Below are 20,337 nucleotides of genomic sequence, written 5' to 3' on the forward strand. Positions count from 1 at the left end.
TTTGAACACAGGGCAGCTTCTTTCCTTCATAGAGTTTAACAACAAAACAGAGTTATCTTCAGAATTTACAGCTCATGCTTTGTTTTTTTGTTTGTTTGTTTGTTTTTGTGGTAGCCTATTTCATGGAAGGAATTTGCCAACATCCACCCCTTTGTGCCCTTGGATCAAGCCCAAGGGTATCAGCAGCTTTTCAAGGACTTAGAGAAGGACTTGTGTGAGATTACTGGTTATGACAAAATCTCCTTCCAACCAAACAGGTAGGATTTTTTTTCTGAACATTTACTTTTTTACATGGACTTCAAAAGCTTACCTCTAAGGAAAATATGCAAGACAAAACTGGCAGAGAAATTCTGAAGCTTCAAGTGAGTGCTAGTCCATTCTAGTTCATGTGCTTCCATAACAGTCTTTGTGTTCCTCTTGCAGTGGAGCCCAAGGAGAGTATGCAGGTTTGGCTGCAATCAAAGCTTATTTAAATGCAAAAGGAGAACGTCATCGAAGTGTAAGTGTCAACACTTGTATTGGGAAGAACTTTGGGTGGAAAGTGTAGACAGGAGAGTTGGTTCAGCAACTAGGACTCACACAGGACAGAAGAAACTAGGTTGTGTTATCCTTATCCATGACAAGCATTCAGTATTCCCTGCTTCCCTCACAGGCCATGTGTATCATCTTAAGTCTTATTCGACTGTAAAGGCAGTGGGAGTGAGGAAAGGAGACTTCATCAAATGGCCTGGCTCTTCACTGAGTCTGGTTAGGATGGAATTAACTTTCTTCACAGCAGCCCATATGGTGCAGTGTTTTGATTATAACACACCAGTGTTTTGTCTACTGCCTACAGAGTGTCAAGGCTCTCTCTCTGTCCCACTCTGCCCTGCACCCCTTCCCCAGGTGGGTAGGCTAGGGGTGGACAAGAAGCTGGGAGGGTACAAAGCCAGGAGAGCTGACCCCAACAGACAAGGGGATATTCCACACCATATAACATCATATCTAATAATAAAAGCTCAGGCAAAGGAAGGTGAAGGGTCAAGTTCGTGGTTATGGCATTTTTCTTCCCAAGCAACCGAGAAAAGATGCTGAGGCCCTGCTTTTTGGGAATTGGCTAAAGATATGCCTACTGATGGAAAGTAAAGAGTGAATTCTGCCTTTTGGTTTGCCTGTGCACACAGCTTTTCTTTTCCCTATTAAATTATCTTTATCTCAGTCCATGCATCTTCTCACCTTACCTCTGTTTTCCTTGTCCCACGGGAGAGGGAAGTGAGTGAGCAGCTGTGTGGGTGTTTGGCTATTGGCCAAGTCAACACACCACAGAACTTTTTGGTGCCCAGCGTGGAGCTAAGGTAATTATTGTTTTGATCTGAGCATGCCAATTTGTTTATTGGAAGGCTCCTAAGGTCTCAGAGCTTGCTTGCTTTACTGTATACTAGAGTCCAGGGCTTTTTAATGGCTGTTTTCAGACCTTGCAGTTGCTGTGCTGTTTGTCACTTTTATTTTGCTGTACCTGGGAACATTTTGATAAAAGCAATGGCCATGTGCTTGGGCTGGCATATGTCCCTGGAATGATGCTGTTCCTGTGCTGAGTGAGCTATCTTGTGGAGAGGATGAGGGATTACACCTCCCTTTCCTCCTCTGAGGCTGACCTGTCCATCTTTCTTGCATGGGCTCCTGAATTTTTTTTTTGGTACATCCTTATGTCAGGTGTTTGATCCCATTATTTAGCGTTGTTGACTTGTTATTGTGCATGTGGAACCTTGTCTGGTGCTGGTGTAAGAGTGAACAACTTCTTGAGGTGACAGAGAAATATACCCCAAGAAGTCTGAACCATCGGTGGCATTGTGTGTGGGAGGATTTGGCCAGGTGCTTGGTGCTGCTATCGCCTCTGATAACTTGGGATTTTAAAACCGAACAGGCGTGCCGTCCCATTTCCAGCAGCTCCTAGTACAGTTCTGGGGCTTGGTCTGTGCCTATCAAGCCTCTGACTAGCACCATCAGAGCAGCAGGGGAACACAGGCTGCTACATCTGAGGGCACTAAGTTTCAGACAGGGATCCAAACCCCAATTACAGTAATCACACCAGTAGTCAAAAAGAAACACTGGAAGTGGAGGTCAACAGGTATGTACCATCATTTAATAAGGGAGGAGGAAGGGCCTGATCAGGAAGCCAGCCTTTTGGCAAGGGAACAGGAGGAAGAAGTGATAGAAGTCAGTAGATGGAAACCATACAGTTCCTAATCTTGAGCAGTCTTTGAGATTTGCGGAAAAATAATGGCTGCCAGTCAGGTGAGCATATTGCTGCCCTGGTTGCTGGGGGTGACAGTCAGGAACTGAGGGGAGAGAAGCCCAGCAGTTGGGATCCCTTGCCAGGGGTTGGGGAATCTACAAAGAAACCTTAAGAGAAGTGATAATCCACAGCCTCCAGAGGCAGTTCCTGTTGATTGTGAAGGCAATGAGTTCCCTCAGGGTTAATATTGTCATTTACTGAGGCAAATGGACCACTGCAGAGGAAGCTGTTCAGAATCTAAGAGAATTAGTGGTGAAGGTGGACTACACTCACCTGGAAAACATCCAGTTCCGTGAAGATCTGGATTGCTTCCAGTACACAAGGGCAATGTGGAGGAGACCTGTGAAAAATGCACTGGTGTTGTACACCAGCACCCTGGTAATGATGGACTAGCCACACCTTGAGACACCAACAGTGAAGAAGAGACTGTCCTGCTGACTCTAGTGTTTCAAGAAGAATTCCTGTCATTCCTTCTCATCACAGGCAGCATCTGGGTTGTCAGGGTGCCCCAGGAGTCAGCCTCCACCTGCCAGATAGAGATGGAGACCCAGGTGCCTGCTGTATGGCACCATCTGGTTCTTCCTGTGTGACATGAGAGGACAGGTGGAAGAAGGACAGTGCGCCCACCTTGTAGCTAAGAGCCCATGTGTCTGAACTGCAGGGGAAGACAGCTGCTTATAAGAGGTCATCCAAGTAGGTTACTGCACCAGTTCAGGCCAAGACAATAGAAGACAACTGTCAATCCCTCAGATACATAGTAAGGGCTGAAAATGTATCCTCTTCTGCCTGACACCAAAGGAGTCAGAGAATGAAGCTCTAGCCAGCAGCAGAGGGCCCCTGCCTCTGGCCAGGAGAAGGAAAGGGACAACGAAGCTTGCTGGCCTGTAATTCCATTCGGTGGCCTGGCACACAGAATCCGGAGGGCTGTAAAGTTTCGGTGGGCACTAGTGCATAGTGTACTAATGTACTGTCAAGATGTGAGGGGGCGGGATCCATCTGGATTTGTGGAGTGACAGGGATATGTCAAAAATTGTCTGTATTGGAGGGTAAGGTGGACATAACAGGGAAAAAGTGTCAGAAGCATCCTACTGTGGCAGCCCCGCAGGCTGTGTGGGTCCCTGGCATAGGGCTACCTCATGGGAGGGTACTTTATGGGCCCAAGGAGGTACTGGTGGGCTTTTGGTGTAGCCGCAGTGAACACAGAAAATTAAAGTGGACAATTGTGTACCTTGCCTGGCCTCTCAGTTGTGGGTCGAAGGACATCTGGTGTTGATGGATATTGTGACAGTGGACAAATGACAGTATTGCACCAACCAGGACTCCCTGGCTACCATCCAAAAGTTTCATTCGTCTATTGGAGAGACAAGGAGTGATCATCAGGACTCACTCACCCTTTAGTAGTTCTATAAGGAGTTTTCTTTAAAGATAATTCTTTTTTGACATTTAATGGCAGACAGTTCTATCTGAAAAATTCGAAAGGAAGAGTTTAATATTGTTTTTTAGGTGCTTTCTGAACAATCTGTGATGCCTGCAGGAAAGGCTATAGGTTTTAGGTATGAATTTCAAAACTACGGTCCAGGTTTTGTAGTGATAAGGTTTGTTTTCTTGTCTGTGTCCAGAATAGTTTGTTTTCATGCCATTACTCAGTACCGTGGCTTCTATTCTCAACTATGCAATCATGTTTTTTAGTGTCCTGGGTAATTTTTTATTAACAGGATATTTGACACTTCATTGTTCATCTCTGTTCCAAACTAGTTATGACCAAGTTGAGTGCTAGGGTAGCACCACAGGTATTTAGTGTCCTATTTCGATGACCCTTCTCCACAGTAAAAACTGACCATTTACCTTTTTCTTTCATTCCAGTATTTTATCAAAGTATTTACCCATGTGGACCTTTCCACTTACCCTGTAGGAAATTAGTTTAAGGACTTTGGCTTTGGGACCACATCAAAGACTTCCTGGGAATCTGAGATTAGTTAGATATTTCTCTTTCGCCCACTCATAGAATTGAATTTCAGTGGTTGGGGTTGGACTAGATGATCTCCAGAGGTACCTTCCAACCTCAACCATTCTGTGGTTCTGTGGAAAAAGTCCTTAATGCAATGATATCCTTATTTTTTGAACTTAATTTTACACTCAGCGTTGGAACGAATTCTCCTTCTCAAAATGGAAGGATAGTTGTCCCAACCTCCTGTAGACTGTCACTTCTGTGTGAGAAAACTGCTTAAAATAGAATAGTGACTACTAACTCATTCTTTGTTACTTTGCTGGATCCAGATCACAAGCTTCCTGGAAATCAGCCATTCTTGCAGTTATAGGCTTTGTTTTATGAGTACTTTAACTCAGCAGGAAGTGAGTTAGATTGAAAATGTATTTCTTAGTTATCTTCTGATTACCTATGTATGCTTTGCTGCTTCTCTTATTCCGTGCATGGTCCTTGGGCTTCTCCGTGTGTCTGTGGTCGTTCTACGCTCAGAAATACCAAGATTAACTGCACAGAAGGGACATAATTCTAGCACTGCTGTTGTCTACAACACTTATTCAACCTGCCATGTAGCAATGCTTTTGTTAAACTATTTTAAAGTCAAGTTTTTCATCTTTGATGTAAGAAGTACAAGTAACTAGTGATTCTTTTATCTATATTCCACATCGTGAGGGCTGTTATATACTCAATGCAAAGAAAGAGTTGTGTAGACATTTAGAAAGCTAAAGTGGTAGTCAAAAGAGAATGATTGTATGACAGGTATGACAGTGCTGGTAGGCAGCCTAATCTTTGCTCCAGATACATGAAGAGTCAACAGAAGGTCTGAAGCACTTAAGGTTAGAGTCACTGTTATCAGATATCACTATTGTACTGATTTGAACTACTCCGATGTTTAATACATAACACTACAGCTTTGCCACTTTCTGTGAATTAGTGCCTGTGCCTGTTCAGATCAGCTTCATTTCACACACATTTTGGCCAGGTTATAGAAAGTTAGAGGTGTTCTCAGTAGTTTCCTCTCCAAAGCAGATGGGATGTGTGCTAACAGATTAGTTGGGTTTTGTTTGTTTGCTTGCAGCTTATGAAAGTAAAACAGCTGATCAAACCTCTTTTAGTCAGCCTCATTTGGCTTTGGTGCCCTCTCCTGGAAAAATAATACTTGCATTAAATGACAGCTCACAACATCTGCTTTGCTGCCTAATCAAAAACTTCTGTACCCTGTACCCAGCAGCTGCAGATACAATCCAGCAAGACTGGGTAGCAGTCTAAACTCATTTAACATTTCTTCTGCACCATTGAAATTACCACAGATGTACCACAGTGCATCCTGCCCCTGGAGCTGGGATCTTTGTACTTCCTTTTTGGCACAGCTGCACAGTAAAACACTGATGTTTCACTGCAAGAAGAGAAAATAGCCATCTGCTGAGATCAAGTGGTTACTTAATTGAAATAGCGTTTAAAGTAATTGACATTTGTTTTAACGTCTCCATGGAGCATGAGATAGAGGTTACGATGCAGTTCTTCATTACACCAATCAAACAATAACCAACCAATCAACCAAAAAACCTTACTGCCAGCAATTTAATGCAGCTAAGTTTGAGTAACTTAATAAACTTTGTTAAATTAATCCTTGAAGGTATATTTATTGACTTTAGAATAGGTGGAGTTCCTAGTAAATGTCTAGAAACATTCTGAGCTCCATTTTCCTAGTTGTCACTGGTAAGAACCAACATTTATTTAAGGAAAAGCACTTTTCTCTCTCACTTTTTTTAACTGAACTGTATAGAGGATGTAAGTAGCTGTCTGAAACTTCTTATCCGTAACTGGAATATTTCAGTCTAAATTTTTCTTTTCAACATAATAGAGAAGAAAACACTTTGGATGTCAGTTGAGATATTGTGGAAAGCTGGAATTAGTTTTTCCTTTCAAGTCAGTATACTTGAAACCGGATGCTGATTACTTGATTATTGTAAAACAAATAAGTAAAAATAAAAAGGTAATTAGTCTTAAAAATATAAGTGAGAGGGAAGGAAAGAATATTAAATGTTTCTGAAATAATGTTGTGGAAATACATTCCTAGATATGATTTATATGGCAAATGAAACTTTGTTTTCCTAAGGGGTATTTTGATGTTGCTACCTGTATGGATTTTCTTCAAAGAAAACTGTTGTATCCTTCAGTGCAAGTGGCAATTTGCTGGTGAAATTGTCCTTAGTGTTCCTTTTAAAAACTTTGATAATGATTTGGAGCTGGGTATAGACCATAATACTTTAAGATTTTTATAACTAGCTATACTTTAGACCCTATTTCTTTTTCTTTCCAAGGTTTGCCTTATTCCTAGATCTGCTCATGGTACAAATCCAGCAAGTGCACAGATGGCAGGGATGAAGATTCAACCAATTGAAGTAGATAAAAATGGAAGCATTGATATCTCCCATTTAAAAGCAATGGTGAGTATTTAATCAGCTTTAGTGTTCAGGACAGGAACACTCCCTCTCCTTAACAGGTGATAGTTTTGGCAGCTGAATCAGATTTTCTTTTGAAAGAAAATAGGGCAAAAACAGGGAATACATGCTTGAAAAGAATGAGAAATTCTTTCTTTTTTTTTTTTTCTCACTCACACACAAGATGTGACACTTGTGAGCTTTCCTCTAATTTGAGGATCTTTTGTGCAGGAGTGGCTGAGTGAGTCTTTCCACACAGTAGGCTCTTTTACAGCTGAACATTTTCATCTACGTTTAGGATTTGAAATGAATGGAGCATGCTCGTGAGACTGAAGCATTTGAAGCTGCACTTTAGCCTTCATTTGGTGAAATTCAAGGACACCTCTGCTAGGGAGGGTGTTGCTAGGCAACTTTTTTCACATTTTCGAGTGGATTGGCTGCAGGTGAATCCTGGGAATCCAGTGGATTAGCAGGACACACTTCTGAAAATACGTATTTGAGCAGGTTTCTATGGTAGTAGTGAAACTGTATTGCTGAAAGTAGGGGGATGGTCTTTGAATCACATTACCTTGAAGGATAAGCGTTTCACCTGGCCTGTTTTAAGGTCTCTGAGGAGTGGCTATTTTGTCTTTTCATATCATGCTTTTTTCCGCAATTTAAAATTCTGACCTGTTAAGAAAATACTGTTTCCGGATTGGTATGGCTGAAGAAAAGAGGCCAGTATCTACTGCTGACTATAAATGACTTAGGCTGCCTGCTAACAGACGGGCATCTCACCCAGAAAGCACCCGATGACGTTAGTTACATGCTTTTGTAAAGGTCTTGTCTTGAAGAAGCCTTTTGAGCCTCAGCGAAATGACCTTTTCCTTTGTCTCCCTCCCTGCCTCCAGGTGGACAAACACAAAGAGAACCTGGCAGCCATCATGATCACGTACCCTTCCACCAACGGTGTGTTTGAGGAGGAGATCGGGGATGTGTGTGAACTGATTCACAAAAATGGAGGCCAGGTTTACCTGGATGGAGCAAACATGAATGCCCAAGTATGTGATCTCCTCGGCAGATGTGTTACAATTGGGAATGTACATTCCCTAGAAAAAAATAGCGCAGCAGTACTCAGTTCAGACCATAACTTCGTTACAAGATAACACAGGGTTTGTGGGGGGAGGTGAGGATTCCAAGACCTGTAGTGAAAGCTAGATGATGATAGAGCTCTTTTATCTGAGTTTGCCCTGAAGTATGTTGGAAGTTGTGTGAGTTGTTCAATGAAAATTGCTTAGACTGTCTAATCTTTGTGAAAGGCATTCTTCAGATATGAATAAGAAATCCTCATGTAGAAAAAAAGAAAAGAAAACAACGGTATTAGTACCAATAATTGTTTGTGATGCATCATGTTAAAGGAAAATTAAAAAAATATGTAACATGTCTTACATCGTACTTTTCTGAATGCAGTAACAGGTCTTATAATGCCAGGGGATCAGTTTGCATGTAAAGAGTATTTTGAGACAGTTTTCCCTTCACAGGTGGGTCTGTGTCGTCCTGGAGATTATGGCTCTGATGTCTCTCACTTAAACCTTCACAAAACCTTTTGCATTCCCCATGGAGGAGGAGGACCTGGAATGGGACCAATTGGAGTGTGAGTATCTCTCCCTTAGCTTTTTCTTTAAAATAAATCAACAAAAAAACAAAATCCCTTAATGAATTTTGGTTGGCAGTTTACTTAAATACAGAGCTGTTAATGTGAGAGGTGTATTTCTGTTTGTAAGCTTCAGTCCTTCTCCAGGTAATCCTGTGCTGATCTGTTGAATGGTGAAGTTCATGTCCATTCCAAAGTCTTGACTTTCATGTTCACAGATTCACAGATTCACAGATTTCTCTAGGTTGGAAGAGACCTCAAGATCATCGAGTCCAACCTCCGACCTAACACTAAGTACTCCACTAAACCATATCCCTAAGCTCTACATCTAAACGTCTTTTAAAGACCTCCAGGGATGGTGACTCCACCACCTCCCTGGGCAGCCCGTTCCAATGCTTAATAACCCTTTCAGTAAAGAAGTACTTCCTAACATCCAACCTAAAACTCCCCTGTCGCAACTTTAGCCCATTCCCCCTCGTCCTGTCACCAGGCACGTGGGAGAATAGACCAACCCCCACCTCTCTACAGCCTCCTTTCAGGTAACTGTAGAGAGCGATGAGGTCTCCCCTGAGCCTCCTCTTCTCCAGGCTGAACAAGCCCAGCTCCCTCAGCCGCTCCTCGTAAGACTTGTTCTCCAGACCCCTCACCAGCTTGGTCGCCCTTCTCTGGACTCGCTCGAGCACGTCCATGTCCTTCCTGTAGCGAGGGGCCCAAAACTGAACACAGTACTCGAGGTGCGGCCTCACCAGAGCCGAGTACAGGGGCACAATCACTTCCCTAGACCTGCTGGCCACACTGCTTCTTATACAGGCCAGGATGCCGTTGGCCTTCTTGGCCACCTGAGCACACTGCTGGCTCATATTCAGCCGACTATCCACCAATACTCCCAGGTCCTTCTCGGCCAGGCAGCTTTCCAGCCACTCATCTCCCAGCCTGTAGCTCTGCTTGGGGTTGTTGCAGCCCAGGTGCAGGACCCGGCACTTGGCCTTGTTGAACTTCATGCAGTTGACCCCAGCCCATCGCTCCAGCCTATCCAGATCCTCCTGCAGAGCCTTCCTGCCCTCGAGCAGATCGACACACGCACTTAGCTTGGTGTCATCTGCAAACTTACTGAGGGTGCACTGGACGCCCTCATCCAGATCATCAATAAAGATATTAAAGAGGACCGGCCCCAGTACCGAGCCCTGGGGGACTCCACTAGTGACCGGCCTCCAACCAGATTTGACTCCATTCACCACAACTCTCTGGGCCCGGCCATCCAGCCAGTTTCTAACCCAGCGAAGCGTACGCCAGTCCAAGCCCCGAGCAGCCAGTTTCTCGAGGAGAATGTTGTGGGGAACGGTGTCAAAAGCCTTACTGAGGTCAAGGTAGACCACGTCCACAGCCTTTCCCTCATCCACCAAGCGCGTCACTTGGTCATAGAAGGAGATCAGGTTCGTCAAGCAGGACCTGCCTTTCATAAACCCATGCTGACTGGGCCTGATCGCCTGCTTGCCCTGCAAGTGCCGCGTGATGACCCTCAAGATAATCTGCTCCATGAGCTTCCCCGGCACTGAGGTCAAACTGACAGGCCTATAGTTCCCCGGGTCTGCCCTGCGGCCCTTCTTATAGATAGGCGTCACATTGGCTAGCCGCCAGTCAACCGGGACCTCCCCCGATAGCCAGGACTGCCGATAAATGATGGAAAGCGGCTCAGCCAGCTCCTCCGCCAGTTCTCTCAGTACCCTTGGGTGGATCCCATCCGGCCCCATCGACTTGCGCACATCCAAGCTCCGTAGCAGGTCGCCAACCATTTCCTCATGGATAGCGAAGGCCACATCCAGCTCCCCATCCCCTTCCACCAGCTCAGGGCACTGGGTGTCCGGAGAACAACCGGTATTGCCGCTAAAGACTGAGGCAAAGGCGGCATTAAGCACCTCAGCCTTTTCCTCATCCTTAGTAACTAGGTTTCCCCTCGCATCCAGTAAAGGATGGAGATTCTCCCTAGTCCTCCGTTTCGCGTTGATGTATTTGTAAAAGGATTTTTTGTTGTCTTTAACGGCAGTAGCCAGATTGAGCTCCAGATGAGCTTTGGCCTTTCTAATTTTCTCCCTGCACAGCCTCGCTACATCCTTGTAGTCCTCCTCAGTGGCCCGCCCTTTTTTCCAAAGATTATAAACCCTCTTTTTTCTGCTAAGCTCCAGCCGCAACTCTCTGTTGAGCCAGGCCGGTCTTCTTCCACGCCGGCTCATCTTTGGGCACGTGGGGACGGACCGCTCCTGTGCCATCACGATTTCCTTCTTGAGGAGCGCCCAGCCTTCCTGGACTCCTCTGCCCTTCAGAACCGCCTCCCAAGGGACTCGGCCAACCAGCGTCCTGAGCAGCTCAAAGTCGGCCCTCCGGAAGTCCAAGACAGCAGTTTTACTGGTCCCCTTCCTGGCCTCGCCAAGAATAGAGAACTCTACCATTTCGTGGTCACTCTGCCCCAGACAGCTTCCGACCACCACATCTCCCACCAGTCCTTCTCTGTTTGTGAAGAGAAGGTCTAGCGGGGCATCACCCCTGGTAGGTTCGCTGACCAGCTGCGTCAGGAAGCTATCTCCCACGCTCTCCAGAAACCTCCTAGACTGCTTTCTCTGTGCCGTGTTGTGTTTCCAGGATATGTCCGGGAAGTTGAAGTCCCCCACGAGGACAAGCGCCGACGATTTTGCAACTTCTGTCAGTTGCCTATAAAACTCCTCATCCGTCTCCTCATCCTGGTTCGGCGGTCTATAACAGACCCCCACCAGGATGCTAGCCTTGCCGGCCTTCCCGCGGATCCTAACCCACAGGGATTCAACCTTATCGTTCCCAGCCTGGAGTTCCACAACATCAAAAGATTCTCTAATGTAGAGAGCCATAATGTAGTTGGCCCTTTAGTATGTGTGCTAGACCTTGCTCAGCAATCTATCTTTTGAGTAAATACAGAGATAGTTTGTGGGCTTTGAGGGCTGGTATTGTACATAGTCCAGAACAATGAAGTGGTGGATGAAGAACATGAATCTATCCTAGACTAATTTTATTCCTAAACAAACATTTAATATTTATTCCTAGTCCTTCCAAAAATCATCATCTTTTGGATAGTTGCATGAGTATTGTGCAATAGAAGATCGCACTCATTTTACAAACTGTTATTACCAGTTATACTCCTATACTTCCTGTTGAAGAAGTGGTGGACTGTCAAGTCTGGTGGACTCTGTTTAGGAGGAAGGTGACGAGAAGCTACTGCTGAAAACGTACAGGAGTGGTAACACACAGTTAAGTTCTAACATCAGTGTGTTTGTTTTAGGAAGAAACATCTGGCTCCCTACTTGCCTACCCATCCTGTCATCAAAATTCAGACAGATAAGGATGCCTGTCCTTTGGGTACCGTCAGTGCTGCACCTTGGGGTTCCAGTGCTATATTACCTATTTCCTGGGTGTATATCAAGGTGCGTAGACTTGTTTTAAGGTGTATTACCTGAAGATCTGTTTGTGTTTCAGGAAGCCTGAGGACCACCACCACTAGAATCACATACACAGGTTTAAGAGCAATTCTTATAAGCTGTTTGCACAGACTGCATGGTCACAGGTTATTTAAATCCTTTGAATCTCCTCGTTTCTGGTAGAACTGCCTATTGCCATCTGTTGCAATTACTAATGTGACAAGGGTTGGCAGTAGTGTTGTATCCATGCAACCTGCTTAATAATCCTGTCTCTTGGTAATAATTCTTGAGACAGGTAGACTCTGAGCATACAAGAAAGCTGAAGTCAGGCTTGCCCCTCCACTGTCTCTGATATTAAAATTTTTATGTTTAAAAGCTGGTAATTATTATTATGGTAAATATAATATAAAATTAAATATAATTATGGTAAATATAAATATTTTTCCTAACTGTCCCATCTAAAGAGACTACCATGAAGGCTGCTTTGGCATAACTTCAAAATGCAGTATTAAGAAAGCCAAACACAGGTCATTTCCAGTACTTTCCTCTTGCAGTGCCTTAACAGAGGAATAAGTTTGCATCTGTGTTCATTTGGCTCTGATCTTTGTCAATGCACAGTATGATCTGTGACATGACAGCAGCAAGCAGAGTTTGGGCTGCTGGGACAGGCTGTTCAAACACCACAAACAGCTTTCAGTTGGCTCTCTGAGCACTCTTTCCCTGGGGATAAGGATGGTGGCAGGCAGCGTGTACAGTTAGAAACCCATTGATGAAATTTGTGAGTTCTGCTCTCTTTCTTTTTCTGTTCATTTCAAAGCTGCTAGGTTTGAGGAGAGGTTTGGGTTGTTTGCTTGTTTACTTTCAGCAAATGCTGTTAGGCAACAAGCCATGCGTACCACTGTTTCTCAAAAGTAACACCCAGTGCTTTTCTGCGAGTGTGGTGTGGAAACATAAAACAGCAGTGTACTGCCATAAACGAGCCAGATGCATTGATGTGCTGTTGTCTATCATGTTTGCCAGTACAAGAACACACTTAGATTGCTTGGGAATGTTTTTAGACCTATTTCTTTATGTTATTCCTCTTTCAGACAATGGGAGCAAAGGGTCTTAAACATGCTTCTGAGATTGCTATATTAAATGCAAACTACATGGCAAAGAGGCTGGAGAAGCACTACAAAATCCTTTTCAGAGGAGTAAGAGGCAAGTATTGGAACACTTGATTTCTGCTACGAAGCTGTCTTTTTTTCATGATCTTCTATGTAAAAGTTGGCTTGCAGTATGGTTCTTATGTAATGCTGTGTGGCAGCTATATCTCAGCCTTCACCTGATGCAGTTCACAAGGAGGGAAATAACCTGCCACACAGCTTCTGTGGAGGTACCACAGTGAAACAAAGAATTGGAAGCAGAAGAAAAATGCCTATTTGTAATTAGATGAAATGATGACAGAAGGTGGAATAAACTTTGACATCAAATTGTTCTCCTTGAAGTCTAATAGCAAATTAATGAAACAGTAGAAAAGGCAGAAGCAACAATATTAGTCCTCCAAATCTCCCATAATCTCTCCAAATCCCATATAACAATGCAAGAACTCAAAGCAATTTTTGGATGTGTGTTTTCCATTGCACACATCCTCTGAGGAAAAAATAAATAGATTCTTTCTTCATTTCTATACCTTGTTCTCCTTTGTGAGGAAGGTGAGAACCCCTTGTCAATGTGAAATAATTCCAACTAGATCCTGGTTTCCCGCTACAGTTCTCCTGTCCTGCAGAGAACAATATTCTTCAGGATCATGGATTTCAGCATTTAGCCTCTCTATAACAATAATATGTGCTTTTCTCTTACATAACATGAAACTTACTATCTTGTACATGGCTAATTTGAGAAAGCCTACGACCCAAATGGTGTTGGGCCACTGACAAATCCACTTATTTTTCAGAGTACTTACAAATCATAGGAGCTACTTTGGCTACCTTTCCCTAGATCTTGCAAAATAAGCTTCTTAAGATTGTATGGGACTTAGAGGGCCAGTGTTCAAATACCGGGTTGTGTAGTCCTTACCTGCTAATTTCTCTGATTTGAGTTTTTGCCAAAGTGGATAATTTTTAAATTTGTCTTTTTCATATTCTCCACAAAACCACTGAAAATATACTGCTTGGTAGATAACTTGGTTATTCTCTAAGCAAGTAAACATGGTGTACGCTTTTGTGTTTACAGGCTATGTAGCCCATGAATTCATTTTGGATACAAGACCTTTCAAAAAAACAGCAAACATTGAAGCTGTGGATCTTGCTAAGCGACTTCAGGATTATGGTGAGTCAAATGCATATTTTCAAATAAACAGCAGCTTAAGTGAGAACTTCCTGTATCTGTTCTAAGGGGTACCCCAAACGTTCTGGTTCTGTGCTTATGGATGCTGTATCTGCCAAAATCATCTCAGGGCTCCTCATCTTTATGATGAGAGACAGCTTAGAGAGCTCTTCCGTCCATTGATTTGTAGCAGGTACTTAAGAGCCTGCTGCTACTTCCCCACCTTTGTAAACTGCCCTCCGAATGTGCAATTACATGACTCTTAGACATCGGAGCTAATGGATTGGAGCCAAGACCTGAATAAGGTTCCAACATTAAATACATTCATGGAAACTAAACACCAGTGCTTTTGAAGTAGAATAATAGGATTTAAACACTTTTATCCCGGCACAGTTTAGGAAGGAGTGTTTCCCTGGACTGGCTGCTCCAAGGTTGCCTTTTGTACACTTGCTCTGAAGAACCTGATCTGCAGCCTAAACAGAGGTGCCGTAAGGCTGCATTTAGTAGTAGCGTACTAAAGGAATCATGAGAGACCACCACCTTTTTTTTTTTTTTTTCCTTGCTTCCCTGAGCATAAATCCATACTAATCTCACTTTGGTATTCAGCCTGTCATAAAAAGGTAAAGGGGCAAAACACTTCTACTGAATTAAGCAGCAGGGAATGGAAATAACCCTCGACAGAAGTAATATACTTAATGGCTGAAAACTAACACAATAAAAAGCACAGATTTTAAGAACATTTCATTATTGATGTGTAACTTTAAACTACATTGTAAATAACATAAATTATCCTTTGATGTATAAAAATTAAAATACTTGATACCTTGAGGAAAATACTCTTTACTGTGAGGGTGACAGAGCACTGGAACAGGTTGCCCAGGGAGGTTGTGGAGTCTCCTTCTCTGGAGATACTCAAAGCCCGCCTGGATGCCGTCCTGTGCAGTGTGCTCTAGGTGATCCTGCTTGGCAGTAGGGTTGGACTGGATGGTCCTCAGAGGTCCCTTCCAATTCCAGTCGTTCTGTGAGTCCGGGACTGAAAAGTCTGTCTTACCTTTATAGTGAGTACACTACCAATTCACATGTTCACGGCTGTAAAGATTATAGAAAGGGCTAAGTTTTTGAATCATTTGCTAATTAATGCATATATTAATTCATAACCTACTGTCAGCGACTGATTTCTTCTTTTTCAGGTTTTCATGCTCCAACCATGTCCTGGCCAGTCGCAGGGACACTTATGATTGAACCAACAGAGTCTGAAGACAAGGCAGAGCTGGACAGGTTTTGTGATGCAATGATCAGTATTCGACAGGAAATTGCTGAAATAGAGGGGGGCAGGATGGACCCTCAGATTAACCCATTAAAGGTAAGACGATGCAGAGAGAGTTATCAGCATCACCTTAACCTTGGAGACTTACGTGAACCCATTTCAGCCCATTTCCTGGTCTTTCAGTACCACAGAAAATAACCATGTATAACAATTAAATACAACATTAACCAATGTGCAAACTAGAGTGAGCATCGTGAGGTTGAATATAACAAGCCTTAGCATAGTTTGGGGGGCTGGGTGAATATCTCAAAATTTGACTTATTTAGAAACCTTAGCAGTTCTCTGAATTTGAATTTTGATTTTCCCCAATAAGAAACCCAAACTTTGCTGACATAACAGAGGAAGTTATTTAAGGAAGCATATTGTCTATAATTTCAGGGGCCATGTCAAAGTAATGAGGAAGAGGTGCTTATTTATCTATGTAAGAAAGGAAGTGAAATAACGTTATAACTAACAGTAAAATAAAGACTGGATGAATTATTTTAGCAACGGTAGCATAAAACAGCTATAGGCTCGAGTTCTGTTCAGCTGTTATAAATCTGCACTAAATTTTTATATACTGAGAGGATTTAGTGAAAAACTAGAAGCATGTGCAAACCTTGGGTGATATCGTTAGACAAATTGAAAATATCTTGCTGACTTGCTTCCTGTTTTAAATCTTTTTTTTTTTCCCTGAGATACATTGTGAGGAGAAACTCCAGACAGTAATGTGACTAAGTAGTTATGTGAATTTGAAGGCTTCATACTGATTTGTTCAATTGAATCCAGCAACTTCATGTCTTAAACATGTCTTTCTGCTTGTAGATGTCACCACATACTCTAAACTGTGTCACTTCTTCAAAGTGGGATCGTCCTTATTCCAGAGAAGTGGCAGCATTCCCACTGGTGAGTAAATCATGGAATACTAGTGATGTGGTAATACATTAATTTGCTTTCCGCTCTGAGGTTTTCTGATCCGTTGCAGAAGAACTAATTTGGTAAGAATAAAAACTATAGAGACTTTTTTTTTCAACCGTTACTCTGTTCTTTTGTGTGAGCTCTACAGCAGTTCTATTAGTTTTATTTGCAAGACAAGGAAAAGAACTTAAAAAAAAAAAGAAATCTAATGAAGTGTGAACTTGAATTTCTAAATCTCAGCATTTAAATATTGGGTATTCTTACTGAGAAGTGAGTTAGAACTCTAGTCACTTCAGTCTGGACATTCTGCACCAGACCCTCCCAAAACAGTCCCACATCGTGATGCTCAATGCTCTGCTGCAAAGAACTTAGATGAGAGCTTGACAAGCTGCAAGCTCAGCATGGGGCAAGCAACATAAATGTGAGCCAGCTACAAATAAAGGCCAGACTGGAGCTGCACATATCAGATTCCCTCAGAGCATTGTGTAAAATTGCTTCCATAACCTTATAAACAGCTAACTAAACACATGTAACAAACACTCCTCTCATCTGAAAGTGAATTGCACCTGCTTTATTGCTAATGTACTGTTTCAAAGAATTACTTAACTGTAATTGTGAAGTTGCTAGCTTATTTTATTTTAATTAATTTTATTTTTCACTTAAATTAGAACTGTATTGAACAGCACGGGTCTTGTTAGTCTCCATCACTTTTCTATGTTTTTTATCTGTTAGCCAGTTATTCAAAGCATCATAGTTTTCATTTATTTTATGATAACTGCTTCTTTGCAAGCCTGTGTTAGAGGACGTGCTTGCACTTTTCTGAAAATGGAAATAGCCTTTTGACTGCCATCTCTATTATACAAACTTGTTAACTTTAAGGGATTGAAAATAAATTGGAATTATGATTTCACTTGAAATCCACTTTTCCAACATTTATCATTTTTAAATCTTCTAGTGTCTATTACATTTATGCTCATTTGCTTGGCATAAAGATTAAAGTATTTTTGTCAACTTTTTGTTCTGCACTTAGCCGTTTGTGAAACCTGAGAGCAAGTTTTGGCCCACAATTGCTCGCATCGATGACATATATGGAGATCAACACCTGGTTTGTACCTGCCCACCAATGGAAGCCTACGAATCTCCCTTCTCTGAACAGAAGAGAGCGTCTTCGTAACACTGCCTCCAGCTGCCTGAGTTTCTGAGTCCATCAGGATGGCCTTTTCCTCCCAGACCTGATAGGGAATTTATATACTGTGTATATTTTGGATAATCATCACGTTTGTTAACTGAATCACAGCTTAGTTAAAATGTAAATACAATCAGTACATTAGGTGTAAACAATGTGTGTGTTCCACAGCAGCTGACTAAAGTTGCCTTGATTCTTGTCTGTTTTGTGCTAAAGTTTTAACAATTAACTCTCAATTTGTGATGTGGCATAGAAAATATCGTTAAAAAAAGTTAGAAAAAATGCAGATGCATAAGGCAATAGAATTAAATATTAACTGCAATAGTAATTGTTTATATTTTGTAAAAACAGATGAAGTAGATTGTTTAATTTACTTCACGTATTACCAGTAGCATTGCTGATGTTAATATTTCATACTGTTTTTTTTACCTACCAATGTTAGTATTCTAATAAAATTGGTCAGAATTTTAAGTGTCATTATTTTCTGGATTTTAACTTTTTACGTAGTTCTGTTCAACACAGCAGTATAGAACTGAGGCTCCTGAAACTTAAGTTTTTATTTGTCAGAGTTGCCACAGTGGAAACTGATTCTATCTGAAACAAAATACTGACAGAGATTAACAGTGAGCTAAAGCTGTGATTTTTCGTGGTTAGTTTTACTGAGCAGTAACAAACTTACCTTTTTTCTGTATCACATCAATTTTTCCTTGAAGTTCCCTCTAATCCTATCCTCTTATTCCAGAGAAGGCACGGAGAAACTTTTCTAATATATTCACCATATAACTCAAGCATCAGGAGTGCTCGAGTTAAATCTTGTCTAAAAAAGCATTCTCCTTACATATTTCTGAAATATCTGATTTCGGATATTGGTTTATATAGAGTATTCAACTTCCCTTGCTTTGTCACGTGAGTCTGCAGCTTGTATAAAAATGATTCAAAACTTTAGCTCCGGCCCTCCAAGAATGCTGACAGAGAAGCCTGAGCCCAGAGTCCCACTGCTACACGTAATGCCATATTCAATTACGAGGTAGTCAGGACGCAAAGCTTAAGCAGGGTCATCGTCCAATCTGTTCCCAGCCATATTTATATAAATCTACCTGTCCAGTTACACAGACAGAATGTAAATGTGACAGCAAAAGAGCACACCTTTGCAGGTACAATTGTGTTTGATGCAAGCGAGCTCCTCTGTATTGAGACGTGCCCGTGGCCACCTGAAGCAGGATTTGGTCAATCAGGAAGCAGGTAATAGGGATGCATGGTTTTGTGCCTTAAAAGCAGTAACTACTCGACCTCTTCTTGAATGTGTATGTGTACAGTCATGCCCAGAAGCTTTCTCTGAAAAGGCACAGATGAGGCTAGTGTTTATGGTGCTGCATATAAGTACTGTACTTTTGGGTCCCCTTTAGGAATTTTGGAGTTGCAACGTATACATTACCGACCTTATGACTTCCATGGGGGATCAATGAAACAGAAAAAACTGTAGATGACTGGGAATAGGAATGGCTTTCATTAAAGGCAGGCTGGGCCAGGTATCAGTTTTGATTTGAAAAGCTGCACCTGGCTCTCACAATGTCTAAATACATAGTGAAGAATATTAGAATTTTCTAATGTAGAATCTACTACTGAAAAGGGCATTTTTTCAGTAGCTACTGATACAGCACTGTGGAGGTATTAAAAAAAGGAAACCACAAAACTTTGCTTGTAATATTAGGAAAGGCTTTCTGGGTTGTCAAAGTAAGTCCACAAAGTCTTCTCAGGCTACTTTATTGTGTGGTAAAGGCACTGTTATGTTGCCTGATTGTGTCTGTTACTGCAACTTTTAATTTAGAGCAAATTCAAAAAAAAAAGTACACATTGGTATTAAGTGGCACACTTCCCACAGTTGACCTTAAACCAACAAATTTGTGGCTAATGGTAGATTAACAGTAAACTCAATCACAGTGACGTCATATAAATCAGAAATAACCACATTTCCTAATAGACAAGATTTACTAATAGGCCTGCATTAAAAATAAGCTTATAAGAGTGGCTTTGTAAACATAAATCTGAGCCATTCACAAAATAAGCACTAAAAAATTCCACCAACACTCATGTAAGGCTGGGACATGAATTAAAAATGTGTTTTCCTATGCACAGTTTTGAGAGTTTTCCCTCTCAAAATGGTGCACAGCTATTATATATCCAATTGACCAATTGGTAAAAAAAAAATGATTGAATGGAAAAAAGGGCATCTTTGTTTACTGAAAAAAATGCAAATGAGCCTTACAGAGGTAAAATGACATCTGTTAATAAAATAAAATGCGCTACCATTATGTAAAACACATTCAACAGGATGTAAGTCTGTCTACAGCTCTTTTAAACTGCATGCTTACTATTAATACTAAATCCACCTACTGAACAAAGGTTGAATCCTCATTTAAATAAGCACAGAAAAAGCCAAAGAGCTAATTCTTTCACAACTGTTCAGCAACACCTGTTTGGTTCGATTTGGTTTGGTTTGGTTTTTGATACATTACCAGGGACACTACCAACTTTATGTATGTTGGATGCTACTGAAATCCTAAGGAGACCGGGGGGTGGGTGAGGAGAGAGAGGTTACTTCGAAAGAAATGAATAAGCCACTGAGCTAACATTTGGCCATGGAGAGGAGGAATACCACGTGCCTCTGAATGACCGGTTCATTGTGCATGACCTGAGCGCTGAGCAGCTCCCAGCTCCGCTGCCAGCCCCGCAGGGAGGGCTCGCTCCGATTCTGGGACATGGACTGAAATCCAACACGCTTCCTTCAAAAGCTCAGCAGAGACCAGAGTAGTAACACAACAGCCACTGCTACAGAATACG

The 20,337-nt window shown here is 42.1% G+C and overlaps 1 protein-coding gene across 1 annotated transcript in view; it reads left to right on the plus strand.

The window, feature by feature from the left end:
* Positions 1–17,973, plus strand: part of GLDC (glycine decarboxylase) — a 50,227-nt gene extending 32,254 nt beyond the window's left edge. Inside the window, exons 15-25 of the mRNA XM_083816590.1 lie at positions 115–257; positions 424–499; positions 6,584–6,709; positions 7,594–7,743; positions 8,224–8,336; positions 11,644–11,785; positions 12,868–12,979; positions 13,994–14,089; positions 15,277–15,449; positions 16,218–16,298; positions 17,341–17,973. Coding sequence (XP_083672716.1) covers positions 115–257; positions 424–499; positions 6,584–6,709; positions 7,594–7,743; positions 8,224–8,336; positions 11,644–11,785; positions 12,868–12,979; positions 13,994–14,089; positions 15,277–15,449; positions 16,218–16,298; positions 17,341–17,484 — 1,356 coding nt within the window. The 3' untranslated portion in view covers positions 17,485–17,973. The remainder of the gene's footprint in view (positions 1–114; positions 258–423; positions 500–6,583; positions 6,710–7,593; positions 7,744–8,223; positions 8,337–11,643; positions 11,786–12,867; positions 12,980–13,993; positions 14,090–15,276; positions 15,450–16,217; positions 16,299–17,340) is intronic.
* Positions 17,974–20,337: the final 2,364 nt, after the last annotated feature.

Source organism: Anser anser (assembly GCF_964211835.1).
Source record: "Anser anser genome assembly, chromosome: Z".
Lineage (NCBI taxonomy): Eukaryota > Metazoa > Chordata > Aves > Anseriformes > Anatidae > Anser > Anser anser.